General features: G+C 33.5%; 1 protein-coding gene across 1 annotated transcript in view; it reads left to right on the top strand.

Annotated features, from left to right (window-relative positions):
• LOC111054193 (DNA topoisomerase 3-alpha) overlaps nucleotides 1-13187 on the top strand; it is a 28287-nt gene extending 15100 nt beyond the window's left edge. Inside the window, exons 12-20 of the mRNA XM_039435146.1 lie at nucleotides 215-398; nucleotides 1154-1241; nucleotides 2651-2905; nucleotides 3980-4274; nucleotides 7602-7661; nucleotides 8861-8897; nucleotides 9791-9957; nucleotides 11604-11702; nucleotides 12626-13187. Coding sequence (XP_039291080.1) covers nucleotides 215-398; nucleotides 1154-1241; nucleotides 2651-2905; nucleotides 3980-4274; nucleotides 7602-7661; nucleotides 8861-8897; nucleotides 9791-9957; nucleotides 11604-11702; nucleotides 12626-12657 — 1217 coding nt within the window. The 3' untranslated portion in view covers nucleotides 12658-13187. The remainder of the gene's footprint in view (nucleotides 1-214; nucleotides 399-1153; nucleotides 1242-2650; nucleotides 2906-3979; nucleotides 4275-7601; nucleotides 7662-8860; nucleotides 8898-9790; nucleotides 9958-11603; nucleotides 11703-12625) is intronic.
• Nucleotides 13188-15364: the final 2177 nt, after the last annotated feature.

Genomic DNA, 15364 nt, shown 5'->3' with positions numbered 1-15364 from the left:
TTTAAATGCAGGGATTAAATAGGAGAGCCTCCGAGTTCTTAAATAAGCTAATATTATGTCTACTTTTTAATCTCCTTCAAGACAGAAAATTATAATTTCATGTCTTAGGAATGTTTACAACGTTACTTTCTTTTATATTGAATTTGATTTATCTTTGTTGTGACTTGAATACGGTTATGGATGAATGAATGAATATAGTAAATATTTATTACAGGAACTGATGCAACACATGCCGACCATATAGAAACGGTGAAATCCCGTTTGTACGCAGCTTTGTCAGAGCAAAAGTACTTCATTCCCGGGCAACTTGGAATTGGCCTTGTTGAGGGATATGAAAGCATGGGATTCGGAATGTCCAAACCATATCTACGCTCATCTCTTGAATCTGAATTGAAAGAGTAAGTGAAATTTGATTTTTTCACCTCATATTCACATAAAATAGATAATTAAGAAGGAAAGTATTATTTTTTTCCAAATAAGAAAGATGAGGATATTCAAGAAAAATTGAAAATTGAAGAGTATGCCATTATTTTTTCTCAATTTAATTGATTTAATCCTCTTAATCTTTCGATAATAAATTGATGGAATGAAATGTGAATACTAATGTAATGAATGTACTGATGGAATGAAATGCTAATACTATTATGTACTTTAATGTATTGATTGTGAATCAATTTGTGAACCTATTTTGTGCACTTGTTTGTTGAAGTAGATTAATAGCTGTTCTCTGATGATATCAACTTGTTTGTCTATTACAACGTTTTTAACGTTCTATAAATTGAAATTCCTTCTATAATATAAATCAATTTCCGTACAAACATTCAAATTTCAGGAATAGAAAGTTTGAAGTCAATTTTATACAACTGAAGAATTTGCCGTATTACATTTATTATAGTGTTGCAGTAGCTATTAGATCCCATTGTTTTTAAACAAACATCAAATTCAAATATTGAAAACAAATATTTATTTATTGAAAAGGTACAATGTGTGAGAGCACCAGGGAGACCCCATTATTGCTCTCATAACACACAAATTATAAAATGTGAAATAAATATTGCTTCCATTTTTTATATATTATGCTTGTTTGAGTATTTTTCGTAAATATGTGTGTCTAAATATTGTGTTTAATGTTGTACTAAAAACTTTGTTTCAGTATCTGTGATGGAAGAAAAGATCCAAGTGAAGTTCTCAGATCTCAAATTGAAAAGTATAAGGAAGTTTACGTTCAAGCATACGCTGAGGTTAGCTTTTCATTTATCGATTAAGTTTGTAGAGTGAATTTCCATTTTTATAGATTTTCATTCATCAATAAGGTCACAAATTTCAAGATCTCTATTAAAGACTTACAATGCTTTCAAGGTTTATTTTCAAGGTCTATTCAGGGATTGTTCTAGCCTTTTACTAGTTATAGTTGTTAATGTCAAGTTTATAAATGAAATCCATATTAATTTGACAATCTCATTTGTTCCCTCAAATTCTTACCAAACGATAAACTTTCTTCATAAATTAATTTCAACAAAACATGGATGATTCACTATAACACCGGCCTCCCAGCTTGCTTCACACATGGACGTCAGTGGTGTCCCAGCCAGGTGTTCTAATGTAATAGGCACGGGCCTACGGACGATCAATAAGTGGCATTCACATTCTAGATAAATTCTTGAATTCATCAGGATAACTACTGAGATTGAGAGAAAAGATAGCACTAGAAGGATATCCCATAGTATAGGGCGTTCATGTTCCAATTTTCAATGCTACCTCAAGCTGATAGTCCTAATACTTTTTTCGTGAAGCTATGTGATTCTGGTAGTCTCTCATATTGTGTCGTTCTTATACTCTTACCTGAACAAAACAGTAATAATAGTCAGTAGTTGACAGTTAACGGTTAAAAAAAATCTGCTTGACATTTGAAACATAAACTACCAAAACCATGGGATATCTTCGTAAGCTATCTTTTCTCTATGGTAATACGCATGCAGTTGAGTTGCCGATCCCAGATCAAGAGATCTAGGGATCTAGCACTTTCGATTCTCACTCTTCTACTCTTTATTTTCACTCACTAGTACAAAATCACATCTACTGCTTCGAAATCCATCGTGAAACTGATGTAAATATATATATATTTTTTTCAGTATACATGCATACATGTACATTAAACACGCTCCCTCGGTGTTCAGTTCGCCTAAAAGTAGATTTGGGAAGTTTGGATCACTTTACTGATCCGGGTCAATCGGTCTCGTTCACTGCCACGACCTGTTCAATTGAACCGGTCTGTCGACAGTCAGCTTTCCTAAAAAAAAAAAAAAAAAAAAAAAAACAGTTGATGGGTGAAAAACGATTCTTCTCAACTCTCAACGAGTCTGAAATGAACGGGTCTTCTAAATTAGTGTGATCCGGATCACTCGTTCTCCCGACTGTTCCGTTTAATTTGAACGAGTCATGACCGAATGACAACACATCTCTACCTCTTGACAATAGCAACTGTTGTAACAGAATTATGTTACTAAATTTGAAAATAGGTAAAATCTATTATGAAATATTGAAGTTAGTTATCTAAATCATAGTTTTGAATTATAGGTAAAATATAATTATAGTTAGAATATATTAACGAAATTCACGATTTATTGACGATTCTTTGTTACTATTGAAGGTTCCCAAAATAGACGCAGCCCTCGCCAAGTATTTGGAAACGAATCCGTTGCCCTATGAAGAGACGCTGCAGAGATCAGCTGTTTCAAGGCCGATACTGAAATGCCCGAACTGCGGCACTGGTATGGTGATCAGGCAGCGGGCCAATGGTGCTGGATTTTTCATCTCGTGTCTCGGCTATCCAGCCTGTCGGAAAGCAATATGGCTGCCGTCACTTGTCACTAACTGTCAGCCTGCTGAGGAGACCTGTTCTACGGTCAGTGTCATAACTTCTATATTTTCTCCATTCTTTCATTCATCAATAAGATAGGATAGCATTATAACGATACATCTCTAGTTGCTATTAAGTATGATCTTCTTCTTCTCCCGAGCCTATGTCCCATTTCTTTTGGGGTCGGCCATCCTAATCCTTCTCCGCCATTCCCAGCGCTGCTGAGTCAGTTCGGGCTCAATACTTAATACTTCAGGCTTGATAGCTCATACTTTTTTAGTATGTTGCTATTAAGTATGATCAATAAATCATAACTGAAATTCGAACTTCGTTTGATTAGTCTGCTAAATTTGTAATAAATTACTTTTGTGTTTAATTATAGAAATAACTAGTACCCTTTATAAACTTTTTTTACATAAACACTACTAATTCCAGCACTCATGCCATTTTTAAAAGAAGTTCAAAAAGGGCATAAGCTATCTCTATAATAATTGAACAATCCAAGTATCCCTATTTTAATACTTTACTTTTGTGTTATCTTCCAGTTGAGAACTTGATGAGACATTTTTAATAGATCAGGAAATCAAGATTGAAATTATTTATTCATCCAATAGTGTGCTTTTTGTGAATAAATGAATAATAATAATTGATATTTATGCATGCATCTATTTATAAAATTATCACAAATTTAAACTTGTTTCGTGAGTAGTTGCCACAGTTTAAAATGGCAACTACTGGTTATGCTTATCATGGTTGAATCTGAAAAGAGTTCTATAGTTCTCAACTATTTGTTGTGATCGTATCTGGTATAGTTTCCTCTTCCTCACACGAATTAATTGAGCCATTATACTATGAAGGTGAAAATCTGCTCCAGACTATACTGACCTTTTTTGAAGCATTTGCTTCAAAAGTTGAGTTTATTCATACAAATTTGAGCATAACTTTTTTTGAGACAAATGCTCAAACTAATTTTTTTACGACCATGAGCAAAAGTTTTTGCTCACGTTTATTCACAGAAAATGAAATATATGCTCAATATTTTAGAAGTATAAGCAAATGCTAAACTTTATCCATATGGACCAATATGTTCATTTTGTCATTTTTGTATTTTGTTTTCAGTGCGGTACCGACGTGCGGAAAATTGACTTTACATTTAAACGCGGATCCCTGGCTCCCTACTATCCGAACCACTACGTTGGCTGCATCAACGGCTGCGATGAGCACTTCCTGCAGCTGCTCAACGTCAATCCGCTGCAGAGGGATGGAGGGGGGGCCAATCCCCCCACCGCCAGGCAGCCCCCTCCCCCTTCACCACCCGCCAACAATCGCAACAACCAGAACCAGGGATACGGCAGAAATGACGATGACGACGATGATGATGATAGAGGAGGATGGGGCGGAGGAGGAGGAGGTGGTTGGGGTGGAGGAGGAGGTGGGAGAGGAGGAGGAGGTGGTTGGGGTGGAGGAGGAGGTCGAGGAGGAAGTAATAGTAGAGGAGTAGGAAGCTATGGAAATTCAGGGAGAAGCAATTTCAATTCTGGTGGAGGAGGAGGAGGCGGTTTTGGAAGAGGGACTGGAGGGGGATATAGTCAAGGTTTGTTTCAATTTTTTGTCACCAAAATTCTAATAGAAATATGTTGTGAATAGATTAGAATTACTACTTTAGTTCCCTTTTTATTTCCTTTGAGGCACGACTATAGTGAGGTTCATGTTATGATGGCATTAATGATAAATATAGGGGCACCGAGCTTCGCTCGTTATTTTTATTAATTTATTGATGAACAGAACACAATATTCTCTAAAATGATCGTGTTTATATTTCACATCTGGCTATATGTCATCTTATGAATTTCGGGGATGCAATATTTTGATTCTTCACATACTCACTCGCTCACTCACTTTTTTACTATCCACAGCTGTTTCAGCCAAGGATGACTTATACTTTTAATGTCGTTTAGCGAGTTTCCCCAAGGATGAGACCTAGTGCAATCGAATTTTATATCATAAACCTACTATGTTCCAAATTTTGTGAAAATCGTTAGACCCGTTTTCGAGATCCGTTGAACATAAATAACCAGTTATAAATAAAATATCGGGGCACCGAGTTTCGCTCGTTATTTATTTATTGACTTTTGATAAACCAAACCCAATTCTTTAAAATGATTGGGGAAGTACTAACAGCACACCCCAAAACTGTTTCTTTCCCGAATTTTGATTTATACACTATAAATACACAGGCACACGCATCTTCTGTTATCGAGAGACGACGAAATTATCATCTGTTTTCCAAGGATGAATTATCCTTTTAATGTCGTTCAGCGAGTTTTCCAAAGAATAAGACCTAGTGCAATCGAATTTTATATCATAAACCCACTATGTTCCAAATCTCGTGAAAATCGTTAGAGCCGTTTTCGAGATCCGTAATACATAAATAACCAGATATAAAAATAGTCAGATATAAAAATAACCAGATATATACAGAAATTGCTCGCTTAATATAATAGGATAATAATTTCTCTGATTGCCAATGAATTGCAACCAGAGGAGTTTATTGACAAAACTACATAATTATTATAATATACATACAAAAGTTGCTAATAATAAGCTTAGACCTAATAATGATACCCGACTATCATAATATGTGTCGGGGTCATCATAATATTCTTTTCTAAAACATGTTTCTCATTGGAGAAAGATAGTAGAAAGGCGTTGCCGATTCTCCGCCTTGCCACTGCCTTCTATAGAGGATAGCTGATATAGGCTGTGAGTTATAACATGAGCCTCTACCCCTCCAACGGTGAAAGAGTGGTTGGCGTGGTAGGGATGTAGGGGTGAGGTTGTCTCTTTCACACATCTTTCCCCTCTCACTCTCATACATACAGCCAGTGTAGAGAATGTTGGAAGTGAGGATAACGGCTGCCGAGAACAGAATGATCAAATTTTTACCCCTACCCTAAAAAGATCAGAGTTGAGTTCCTTGCGGTGGGAGTTAAAGGTTCATGTTTATCTCACCGCCTCTACAATTATATCTGATGTGAAGTCAACTGTTTTTGTTTAAAACAATCAATTATATTGCATTTGTCAGGAAGATACACCGAGTCCCAAGAAGAGATTCACACGTTTAATTTTATATTACGTGCCCATTCAAGCACCGAACTTTTTCAAGTTTCACACAATTTACAAAGTAGGTTCTAAACATATTCTGGGAACATGAATAAACATGAACATAAAGGAACATGAACATTTCTAACCTTCGTAGAAACAAAATGGCGGCATATTGAAAGTTTTACCAATTCATTAAAATTTTCAATATGGCCATTTTATTTCTGCAAAGGTTAGGGAGCTGAAATTTTCCCAGAATATTTTAAGAACCTACCTTGTAAATTGTGTAAAATTTAAAAAAGTTTCGGTGCATGAATGGGCACGTAATATAAAATTAAACGTGTAAACCTCTTCGTGGGACACGGTGAATATTCTTTATTGAACAAATCATACATTTTCATGATTGAGATTAAAATTTTGATAATTAATATTATATTTATAGTTTGTTAAAAAACGATCTGGCAACGTTACGGAGCTAGAAAAGAATAGTGCTCTGCTTAGTCGAATGATAGACAAGGATAGAAACATCAATGTTAATCAAATGTCGTCATTATAACGTCTACCTCACTATAGTTGCGGGTATTTATCCCATTATCATGTGTCAAAAGTTGTGATAATGATTTGTAATAATTACCAATACACTTCAATTGATGCCAGGATAGCCTGATGGCCAGATAGGCCTGGTTGCCGTCCAGAGTGGTCGAGACAACTAAGGCATTTATTCATTTTATTTATTTATTTATTCAATCATTCATAATTATCACAGCTGTGATAAGTTCTGGATCTAGATAGTGTGTTTGTCTTTTCGGTCTCAAAATTTTATAGTTTTTTAAAGTTTGGACTTTTCTAATCAATTGTGATTGATTTCATTCAATTTTGAAGTATTTTTTAAATTTAAAAATGATTTTTGTGTGTTTTTAATTGTAAATTGAGTGTGTAATTGAATAATGTTAAGTGACACATAACCTAGCTACATTTGGACTGTTGTATAAATTAGAATTGGAACCGTTTTGGGCTTATAAGCCTGTGGTACTTTTCTATAAGTTGTGTAATTCTGATGATTAAATAAATAAATAAAAATAAAAAATAAATTATTCAACTTACAGAAAAGTACCACAGGCTAACTTACGCCCAAAACGGTTCCAATTCTAATTTTTACAACAGTCCAAATGTAGCTGGAGGTTATGTGTCACTTCAAAATTCTTCAATTACACATCTATTCTTACATTCATCAATTCAAATTCGATCTCTTATTATAACTTGGAATGGAAAAAGATCCAATTTTTCCGTCATTTTTTTTCTCGAAAATTTCCAACAAGTCTATAAGGTTACTATACTCATCTATTTCACTATAGTTTAAAACTTATAGTTCTGGCTTGTGAATAATGGATAATCACTAATGAATTTATCGCCAAATAAAGAAACATTTTTACAAATAAAGATAACATTTATCTTATTTATTAATTGAATTAAAAATACAATAGGTTTTTGCGTCACTGGAAAAAGAAGCCTTGAGCTCCAGCCACGAGAAATTCTAATACTGTAATTTTAAAGCAATTGTGTTTGACTTGAATTACCTTTTCATGAGAATTCCAATATTTATTCATTTGAATTTTGTTAATGTTTGCTTGTTTATAAGTTGTTTCAGTTAAAGCACCAGACCCTCCAAGACGTCCGCCTGGTGGCGATGATGTCCCAGGTGAGAATTCACTTGAATATTCTCAAATTCCAATCTCAAAAATGTATAATTATTTTATTATATAAAATAAGTACAGATTTCCGTCACTTATTTGGGTTTCAAATAAAATCCTCAATAACTTAATCATATTTCTATTAATTTATTCTCACATAAGTGAGAAACTAGTGATATTCATTAGTATTTTCTAATAAACTAGTTGGTACCCTTCTTTTTTCATGAAACGCCGCTAGTTTCGGCTACTTATATCTATCATAAAGATGTTTGAAAACTTGGAAAGGGCAGCTCATGAGCTAGGGCTAAAAGTAAACTGTGAAAAAACCAAGTTCATGCACCAAAGCAGACGTCATCACAACAGAAGAACCCTCTCAGTGGGGGAGTATAGCTTTGAGAAAGTGAATGACTTCACCTACCTGGGATTTAACATAGCGGATGACAGTGATGAGATGAAAGAAGTACAAAAACGGCTCAATGCAGGAAACAAAACATACTTCTCTATGCTGCAGATATTCAAGTCAAGAAGTGTCCACAGGAACATAAAGATCAGAATATATAAAACTATAATACGCACAGTGGTCACTTATGGAAGTGAAGTGTGGATATTATCATCCAAAGCTGCAGCAATTCTATACCGCTGGGAAAGGAAAATGCTGCGTACAATATACGGCGAATAAGAAAAAACAATGAATTAGCTGCACTTTATAAAGAGCCGCCCCTGTCTGTATATGTCAGACCGCTTAAGATGGGCAGGGCATGTGGAGCGGATGCCAGACACTCGGTCTCCCGGAAAAATATATATGGGGCAACCAGGAGGCAGAAGACCGGTGGGAAAGCCAAGACTGAGATGGGTGGATGGCATCTCAAAGGATGCTGCAGAACTTCTTCGCATCAGGAATTGGAGAATGAAGGCAAGAGATCGTGATGGATGGAGGTGCAGTATTGAGGAGGCCAGGGCTCGATTTGGGCTGTAGCGCCATGGAAGAATAAGAAGAATATCTATCATAATTGAATTGAAACTGCTTTTCACAATAGTCTATGTTTTCAACTATAATTTTTACTTTTAACTCTCAAGAATATTACAATTATTCGACTGTTGAACTAAATTTTTAAATACTTGATAAATAATATAATTGTCAGAATTTCACATATTTGTTGTGCTCACTATTCTATTTCAATTAAATAAGTATATTTTTATTTCACAGATGATTTGGTGTGCAATTGTGGGACGCCTGCTAAAAAGTGAGTGTGAAATATATTTTTTTCTCTATTCCTTTCATTCTAGATTCCTATGATTCTAAATTCCTATAATTCTAGATTCCAATGATTCTAGATTCTAGATTCCTATCTATATTCTATATTTATTTACATTAGTCTATTTTGAGAACTTGACAAAATTCCAATGTCATATGAATAATTCAAATCCGGAAATTGAATGGTTTATCCTTCAATAAGGAAAACTGCCTGTAACTCTAGACTGTAATTTGTATTCTTAGTTGTTCATATTCAATTATTCTATTTTCGAAACTTGATGATGTTCTAATGCTCATATAAATCATTGAGAGATTAAGATAATTGAATGCTTCATTAAGTTAAAAAGGAAAATTACCAGATATAGATTGTTGATCCCAAATTAGTAAAATCTCATAGGATCACGCATTTCAGTGTGTTACCTAATGAAATTCTGCAGAGATACTGCTTGGATTCTGATTTCCAGCTTCATTTTTCCCAAATCTCTCCTGTCATGTTGTATGTATATTTTTTATTTTATTAATGAATAGATGCAGTTGTCGCTGTGATACACAGACATACAATATCTCACAGTATGGAAGTGTACGCTCTTCTCTCGGAAATCTACTAATACAAGTTTTATTCCATATCTTTTTTGTTGAATAAATTCAAAAATGTTGTTGATAATTTCATGTTTTATGGTTTTGAGGAATAAATATGTGTTTTGAGTTATCAGTTTTGGGCTGTGCCTGTTGATTCTCTCATAATAATTTCAATGAATTGTTTATAATTACGTGAATAAATGAAAATCATGTATGATTCAAATAAGACTAGTGTCTACATTAGAATATTATCAATTTATAGCAACTGTCAATTTTGCAAATGAATGAATGATTCTTTTTCAGATTTACTGTTCGGAAGGAAAGCGTGAACAAGGGCCGGGAATTCTACAAATGTCAGCAAATGGCGCCTGAAGGCTGCAACTTTTTCATGTGGGCCGACAACCAGGGACCTTCTTCCACTCAGCCTCCGTCAAAGCCGCCCTACAAACGGGGATTCTCCGATACTGATGGTGAGTGCCGGTACAAGCTGTAGACTTAGATGCAATCAATAAATTAAAACATTCAATAATTTAATAAATATTTAAGTGATTAAAAAAGTAAATTCTGTGTCATTCCATGTTCAACATCATTCTTATATTGATAATAATTCAATATCTGTAATATACACCGTGTCCCAAGAAGAGGTTTAAACGTTTAATTTTATATTACCTGCGCATTCATGCACCGAACGTTTTCAAATTTTACACAGTTTACAAAGAAGATTCTGAAATAATACTCAGGAAATTTCAGGTCCCTAACCTTCGTAGAAACAAAATGGCGGCATATTGAAAATATTATCAATTCGCTTCCTATAAAAACTACTTTCATGAGCTATTATCTGATTTGTTTACTACGTTGCGGTGGACTTGCCTCATTCTTCCACCATTCTTCCAATGGTGCTCCACCTCATTTCACAAATCATGCCAAGCAATTACTATATGACAAACTTCATGACCGTTCGTGGAAGGGATTTTTTAGATTTGCCATCCCAATCACCAGATTTAACTGTTTGTGACTACTTTTTATGAAGTTACTTGAAGAAAAAAGTTCATATCTTTATAGTTTTAGCTTCAATAATGATGTAATGATGAGGAGCAAAAACTACCAATAGAAGAGGAACTCCTCCGGCTACCGCGGAGTTTCTTTGTGAGAGCTTACAAATCATTTCTTAAGTGCTGTTATCAGTGTGTTGCTGTGGATGGGTTTCAATTTGAATAATTTTGAACTTCAAGGCTTTTCATTTGACTCGTATGATCTAGTTTTTTCATTCAAAATCATATTGCCCTAAAGTGCAACAATAAAAATATTTTATAAAACCAAAAACACGTTTTTAATGTTTTTGAAGTATCGTTTTTCAATCAGCCGCCATTTTGTTTCTATGAAGGTTAGGGTGTTGAAATTTTCCCAGAATATTTTTTTGAACCTAATTTGTAAACTGTGTAAATTTTAAAAAAATTCTGTGCATGAATGGGCACGTAATATAAAATTAAACGTGTAAACCTCTTCGTGGGACACTCTATATAATAATAATAATACGAGTGACCTGGCTGGCTCAGGCTGGTGTCAGAGCTTTCAGGTCGCAACTGATCAATTTCAGGGCCTCTGACATGACCTGACCACTTTTAGGGAGTCGGGACCGACGGCTTAACGTGTCCATCAGAAATATCTGTAAAAATCTGTAATCTGTATAATTATTCAGTAGAACTCCAAATAAATTCATAAAAAATGATATGTTTCAAATAATGAGTGGGGTCTGGACATTTTACTTCTAATAGTAATAACATTCAGTAACATTACGTTTTAGTATTATTCCAAATTCTTTCTTAGAAAATATTCTGTTTCAAATACTTAATTAGTTCATGACGTTGTCAGAAGTGAGTGCAGTTAGTGAATATTTGATGAATTTAACTTGAAAATTATTGTAGTACTGTATGTAAGTAATATTTCAATATTGTGTGTCATCAGAAATTCTCATATTTATAGAATAAGGTTTTTACCAATCTCTTCGTTCTCTTCTTCATGCTGTGTTCTTATATTCCTCTCTGTTTTTGTTGGAAATCTTTGATATTGTTTCCACTTTGTATATTATTTTTTAATGTGTGATATTGTTTTGAAGATCGACCAAGCTATGCTGGTAGAGGAAAGTCATTCAAGAGTGGAGGAAGTAGTTCTCAGAGTACCGGTACAAGAAAATGCGGAATTTGTCATCAGCCAGGTAAAGTACTTTCACAAAATTACAATCTCCAAATTTCCATGGTTATATTGTTGTTATCTAGCTCTGAAAACAAGGTCTTTCATGATGACTCAGAAAAGAAAAGAAATCTTTTGTTCATGAATTGCGTACCAGTATTATTGATCAAACCTGATACTGATAACAATATTGATCATGAAAGACTCGAAGTATCCTTATCACACTTGAACAAAGCATCGGAAAATTACTGTTCATTATTTGGATAGTTGTAGTATGTCTACTATCAGCTAGACTTTAAGCCCATGATAACATTCTTATGATCCAATCCATTGCAATGTTTCTGTATAATCTCACGATAATCCTGGAATTGAATAATATTGTTTATTTTGATTGTAACGTTTAACAGCCATCTCGAGTGATAAGAATTATTCCTAGAATTCAGGGTTGTCTACCAGGTGGGGGGGGGGTCTTTGATGGGTGTACAAAAGCAATTCTGGGGGGGGGGGGGTTTCTCAAAGTAGTATTCAAAATAACGACTGACGACCTTTTGAATGAATATTCTCGAACATTCAGTGCCGGTTGCACAAAAGCCGGTTAAATTTTAATAGTGGTTAATTCCACGAGAACCAATCAGAGAAGCCGTTCTCATGAAATTAATCACGTTTAAAATGTAACCGTCTTTTGTGCAACCGGGCCTTAGTCATTAATTGAAAAACTGATTGATGGATTCGACGATCAAATTTGTTTTTATAGATTACTTCATAAATAATGTTTATGAACATTTTCCAACATACTCTGACAAATTGTAGATTTTATTTCAGAATTTAGATTTTAAATTATGTCTTTTAATTGGATAATTCAAACTTTTGGATTGTACATTTGTTTTTTTATTGCTTAGAGCCAATGCAAAACTTTAAATTAATTATATATTTTTTTATTAATTTCAGGTCACACTAGAAGAAACTGCCCCAATGCGTGATATCCATCGAATAATTTTCCCATTGACATTTAAACATCATCAATATTGATCTCTGAGTGTTAGTGTATGGACGAAACTTGGTAAGCAGTGCTGAATATTTGAAGAAATATTAATGTTGAGATCATTTATTGGACAATAATGTTAATGACTGAACTATGGGATAGTATATTGTAACTAATATTAAACAGTAAACTGTGATACTGTTAGTTTCTAGTTTTAAAACTATCATTCAGATGTAAAACTTCATCTTAATTAGAATAACTGTAAATAGATGATGTATCATTATTTTTGTACGATAAAAACTGTAAGTGCAGTACTTTTTCAATGATATTCAAAGTTTATTCTCCATCTTTCCTGTTTCGAATTCATTGAATCTATTTTCACGTTTCTTCGAGAAAAACTATTCAATTTTATTGTTTAGTTATTTTCCAATACCTTCACAATATATTTTGTTGTTGAAATGAATGACCCTGTTCATTGTATTGAACAACACTAATAAAATAATCACAATTTCGATTAAAAATTGATGTTCGTAGAACGCGGAAAAACATTTATCAAAACTGATCTTTTTCAAGTATTTTACAATAAATCTCTAAATTTTTACCGTATTGTTGCTAATCTTCGGCTATATTTGGACGCTAGAAAAATTACTTGAGAATTTATGAACACAATACTCTGAGTTAAAAAATATCTACCTGTTTTGTTGGTTCAGTTTAAATAGTCTCTTTCATTTACCGTATTGTTCCAGTATTACAAAGTATTCAGTTGAAAGTATATTGAAGTAAATTTACAAGTTTTTATTAATTATTTTCATAGTTTTATACCAGATTTTACTTATCAAAATACTGTTGTTTAGTTTGTATGTTTAGAGTATTTTGAAATCATCAATCAATATTGTATTAGAGGGAATGCTCAACTAACACACTAGATGATGCAGTATACTAGATTTTCTGGTTCCTCATATAAGTAACTGTTGCAGTTATACTAACTTATAATACATTTTATCTTGTGTAAATCATTTGGATATCGACCAGTATTACTTGATATGCATTATAAATGTAAAGCTTATTAGATGGATCCATGTGCCTTTTTCTCTGTAATATATTTTGCCATTATAATGTCACAATTACCTTTTATTATGCTTTGCGTTTATTTATTTATTTAGCGTAAGGCACAAACAGAGCACAACACTAGACTCATCATTCTCAAATACTTGCGTTATAAAATGTTTACATTGTAAATGCTTTCGAATTGCTGACGGTTTTGATTGGCATCTGGAACATCCTCATGTATTCGCAGGTTTTATTTAATGTGCTTTTAAATGAGCATAAAAAAGCAATAAGCTTCTAGGTAATTATTGAATTTGAAATGTCTTTAGCTTTTTTATTATCTATTTGTTATCAAACGAGCTGTGTTTATGATATAGGAAGGCAGTGGCATATTAATGAGTCTTTTGTAATGAATCCTGTATTGAAATCCAAATTTCCAAATCAATTGCAGAAGGACTTGATGATTGTTTTTAAATAAATCGATGAGTTTGAAATAGGTTGTTGACATTGATTATTGAAAAGAAATGAGTGGCATCCTCAACTTGAAAAGACTATTACTAACATACTGCATTTGAAAAAATTAAGGGTTTCAGAGAGTATAAGTTATTTTAGCCCAATAACTACAGCGTTACTCCTTCAACCATCGCGTTGTTTTGTTTTATGTGTCATAAATTTATTCTCCCAAAGTTTTCTTTTCTTTCCTTTTAAAAAGACTTATCTATTAATTTTCCCCTGATTCAATAGGTATCCCTACTTTTTAATATAGAACTTTCATTCTATCAATAAAATACCATTCACCCACAAAGGTGCTCTTCTAACTCGCTATACCAATCCTTATGATACTGTTTCACTTCAATAGATTTCACCTCTCATAGTTGTATTTATCTTTATTTTGTTAATAATTCGTCTTCCATTTTCCCAAGCTTTATTTTATTTTTTCAATATTCTTTTTTTCCCTGCTGCTATAAATAGATTACATATAGGACTTTCAACTCCGATCCTTTTGTTGTAAGAACCATCATTTTCTTCTCTCCAGTTTCAATAATTCTTCAATCTTTTATTTTTATTCAATAGTTGTCAGATAGATCCGGGAAGAAGATATTACTTTATATCATCACATCTCTTGAAAACAAAACAAAAATGTTACGAATACAATAGCTATGAACACCAATTATAAACCTACGTCTAAGAGCAAAAATACCCCTGCTTCCAAAAGAAGAAAAGTAACTTGGCCTTTAATACATCCTTCCTCCTATACATGATCACATGTGTATAACAGATAGATCTTCTAGAAACACACTATTATAAAGAGCAGGAAGAAGTACTCGTGAGGTGAGCATTTAAAATTGCTTTGTCTTACAGATATATATGTATAAATCAGAAGATAAAACGAGACAGCAATACCATGTTTGTTAGAAATTATCTCTTATGTGAGCGCATCCTTATAAACTCGCAACTTCTATCTGAAAAACAAAATAAAACTATTAAAGTTAATACTCCAACGCTCAAACCAGTAGATGCAGTGATAAAATTTATGTCTGCTCATAAAAAGAAATTGCCGGTGAATCTAAAACCCAAGTATCGTAACACCATAATTTAGTTGTCTTCCCTAAAAGAAACAAAAAATTTGCCGGTGATTGAAGCCAAGAAGAGCGTCT

This window comes from Nilaparvata lugens, chromosome 8 (genome assembly GCF_014356525.2).
Source record: "Nilaparvata lugens isolate BPH chromosome 8, ASM1435652v1, whole genome shotgun sequence".
Classification (NCBI taxonomy): Eukaryota; Metazoa; Arthropoda; class Insecta; order Hemiptera; family Delphacidae; genus Nilaparvata; species Nilaparvata lugens.
The sequence above is the reverse complement of the archived record's forward strand: the minus strand, read 5'-3'. Positions and strand labels throughout refer to the sequence as shown.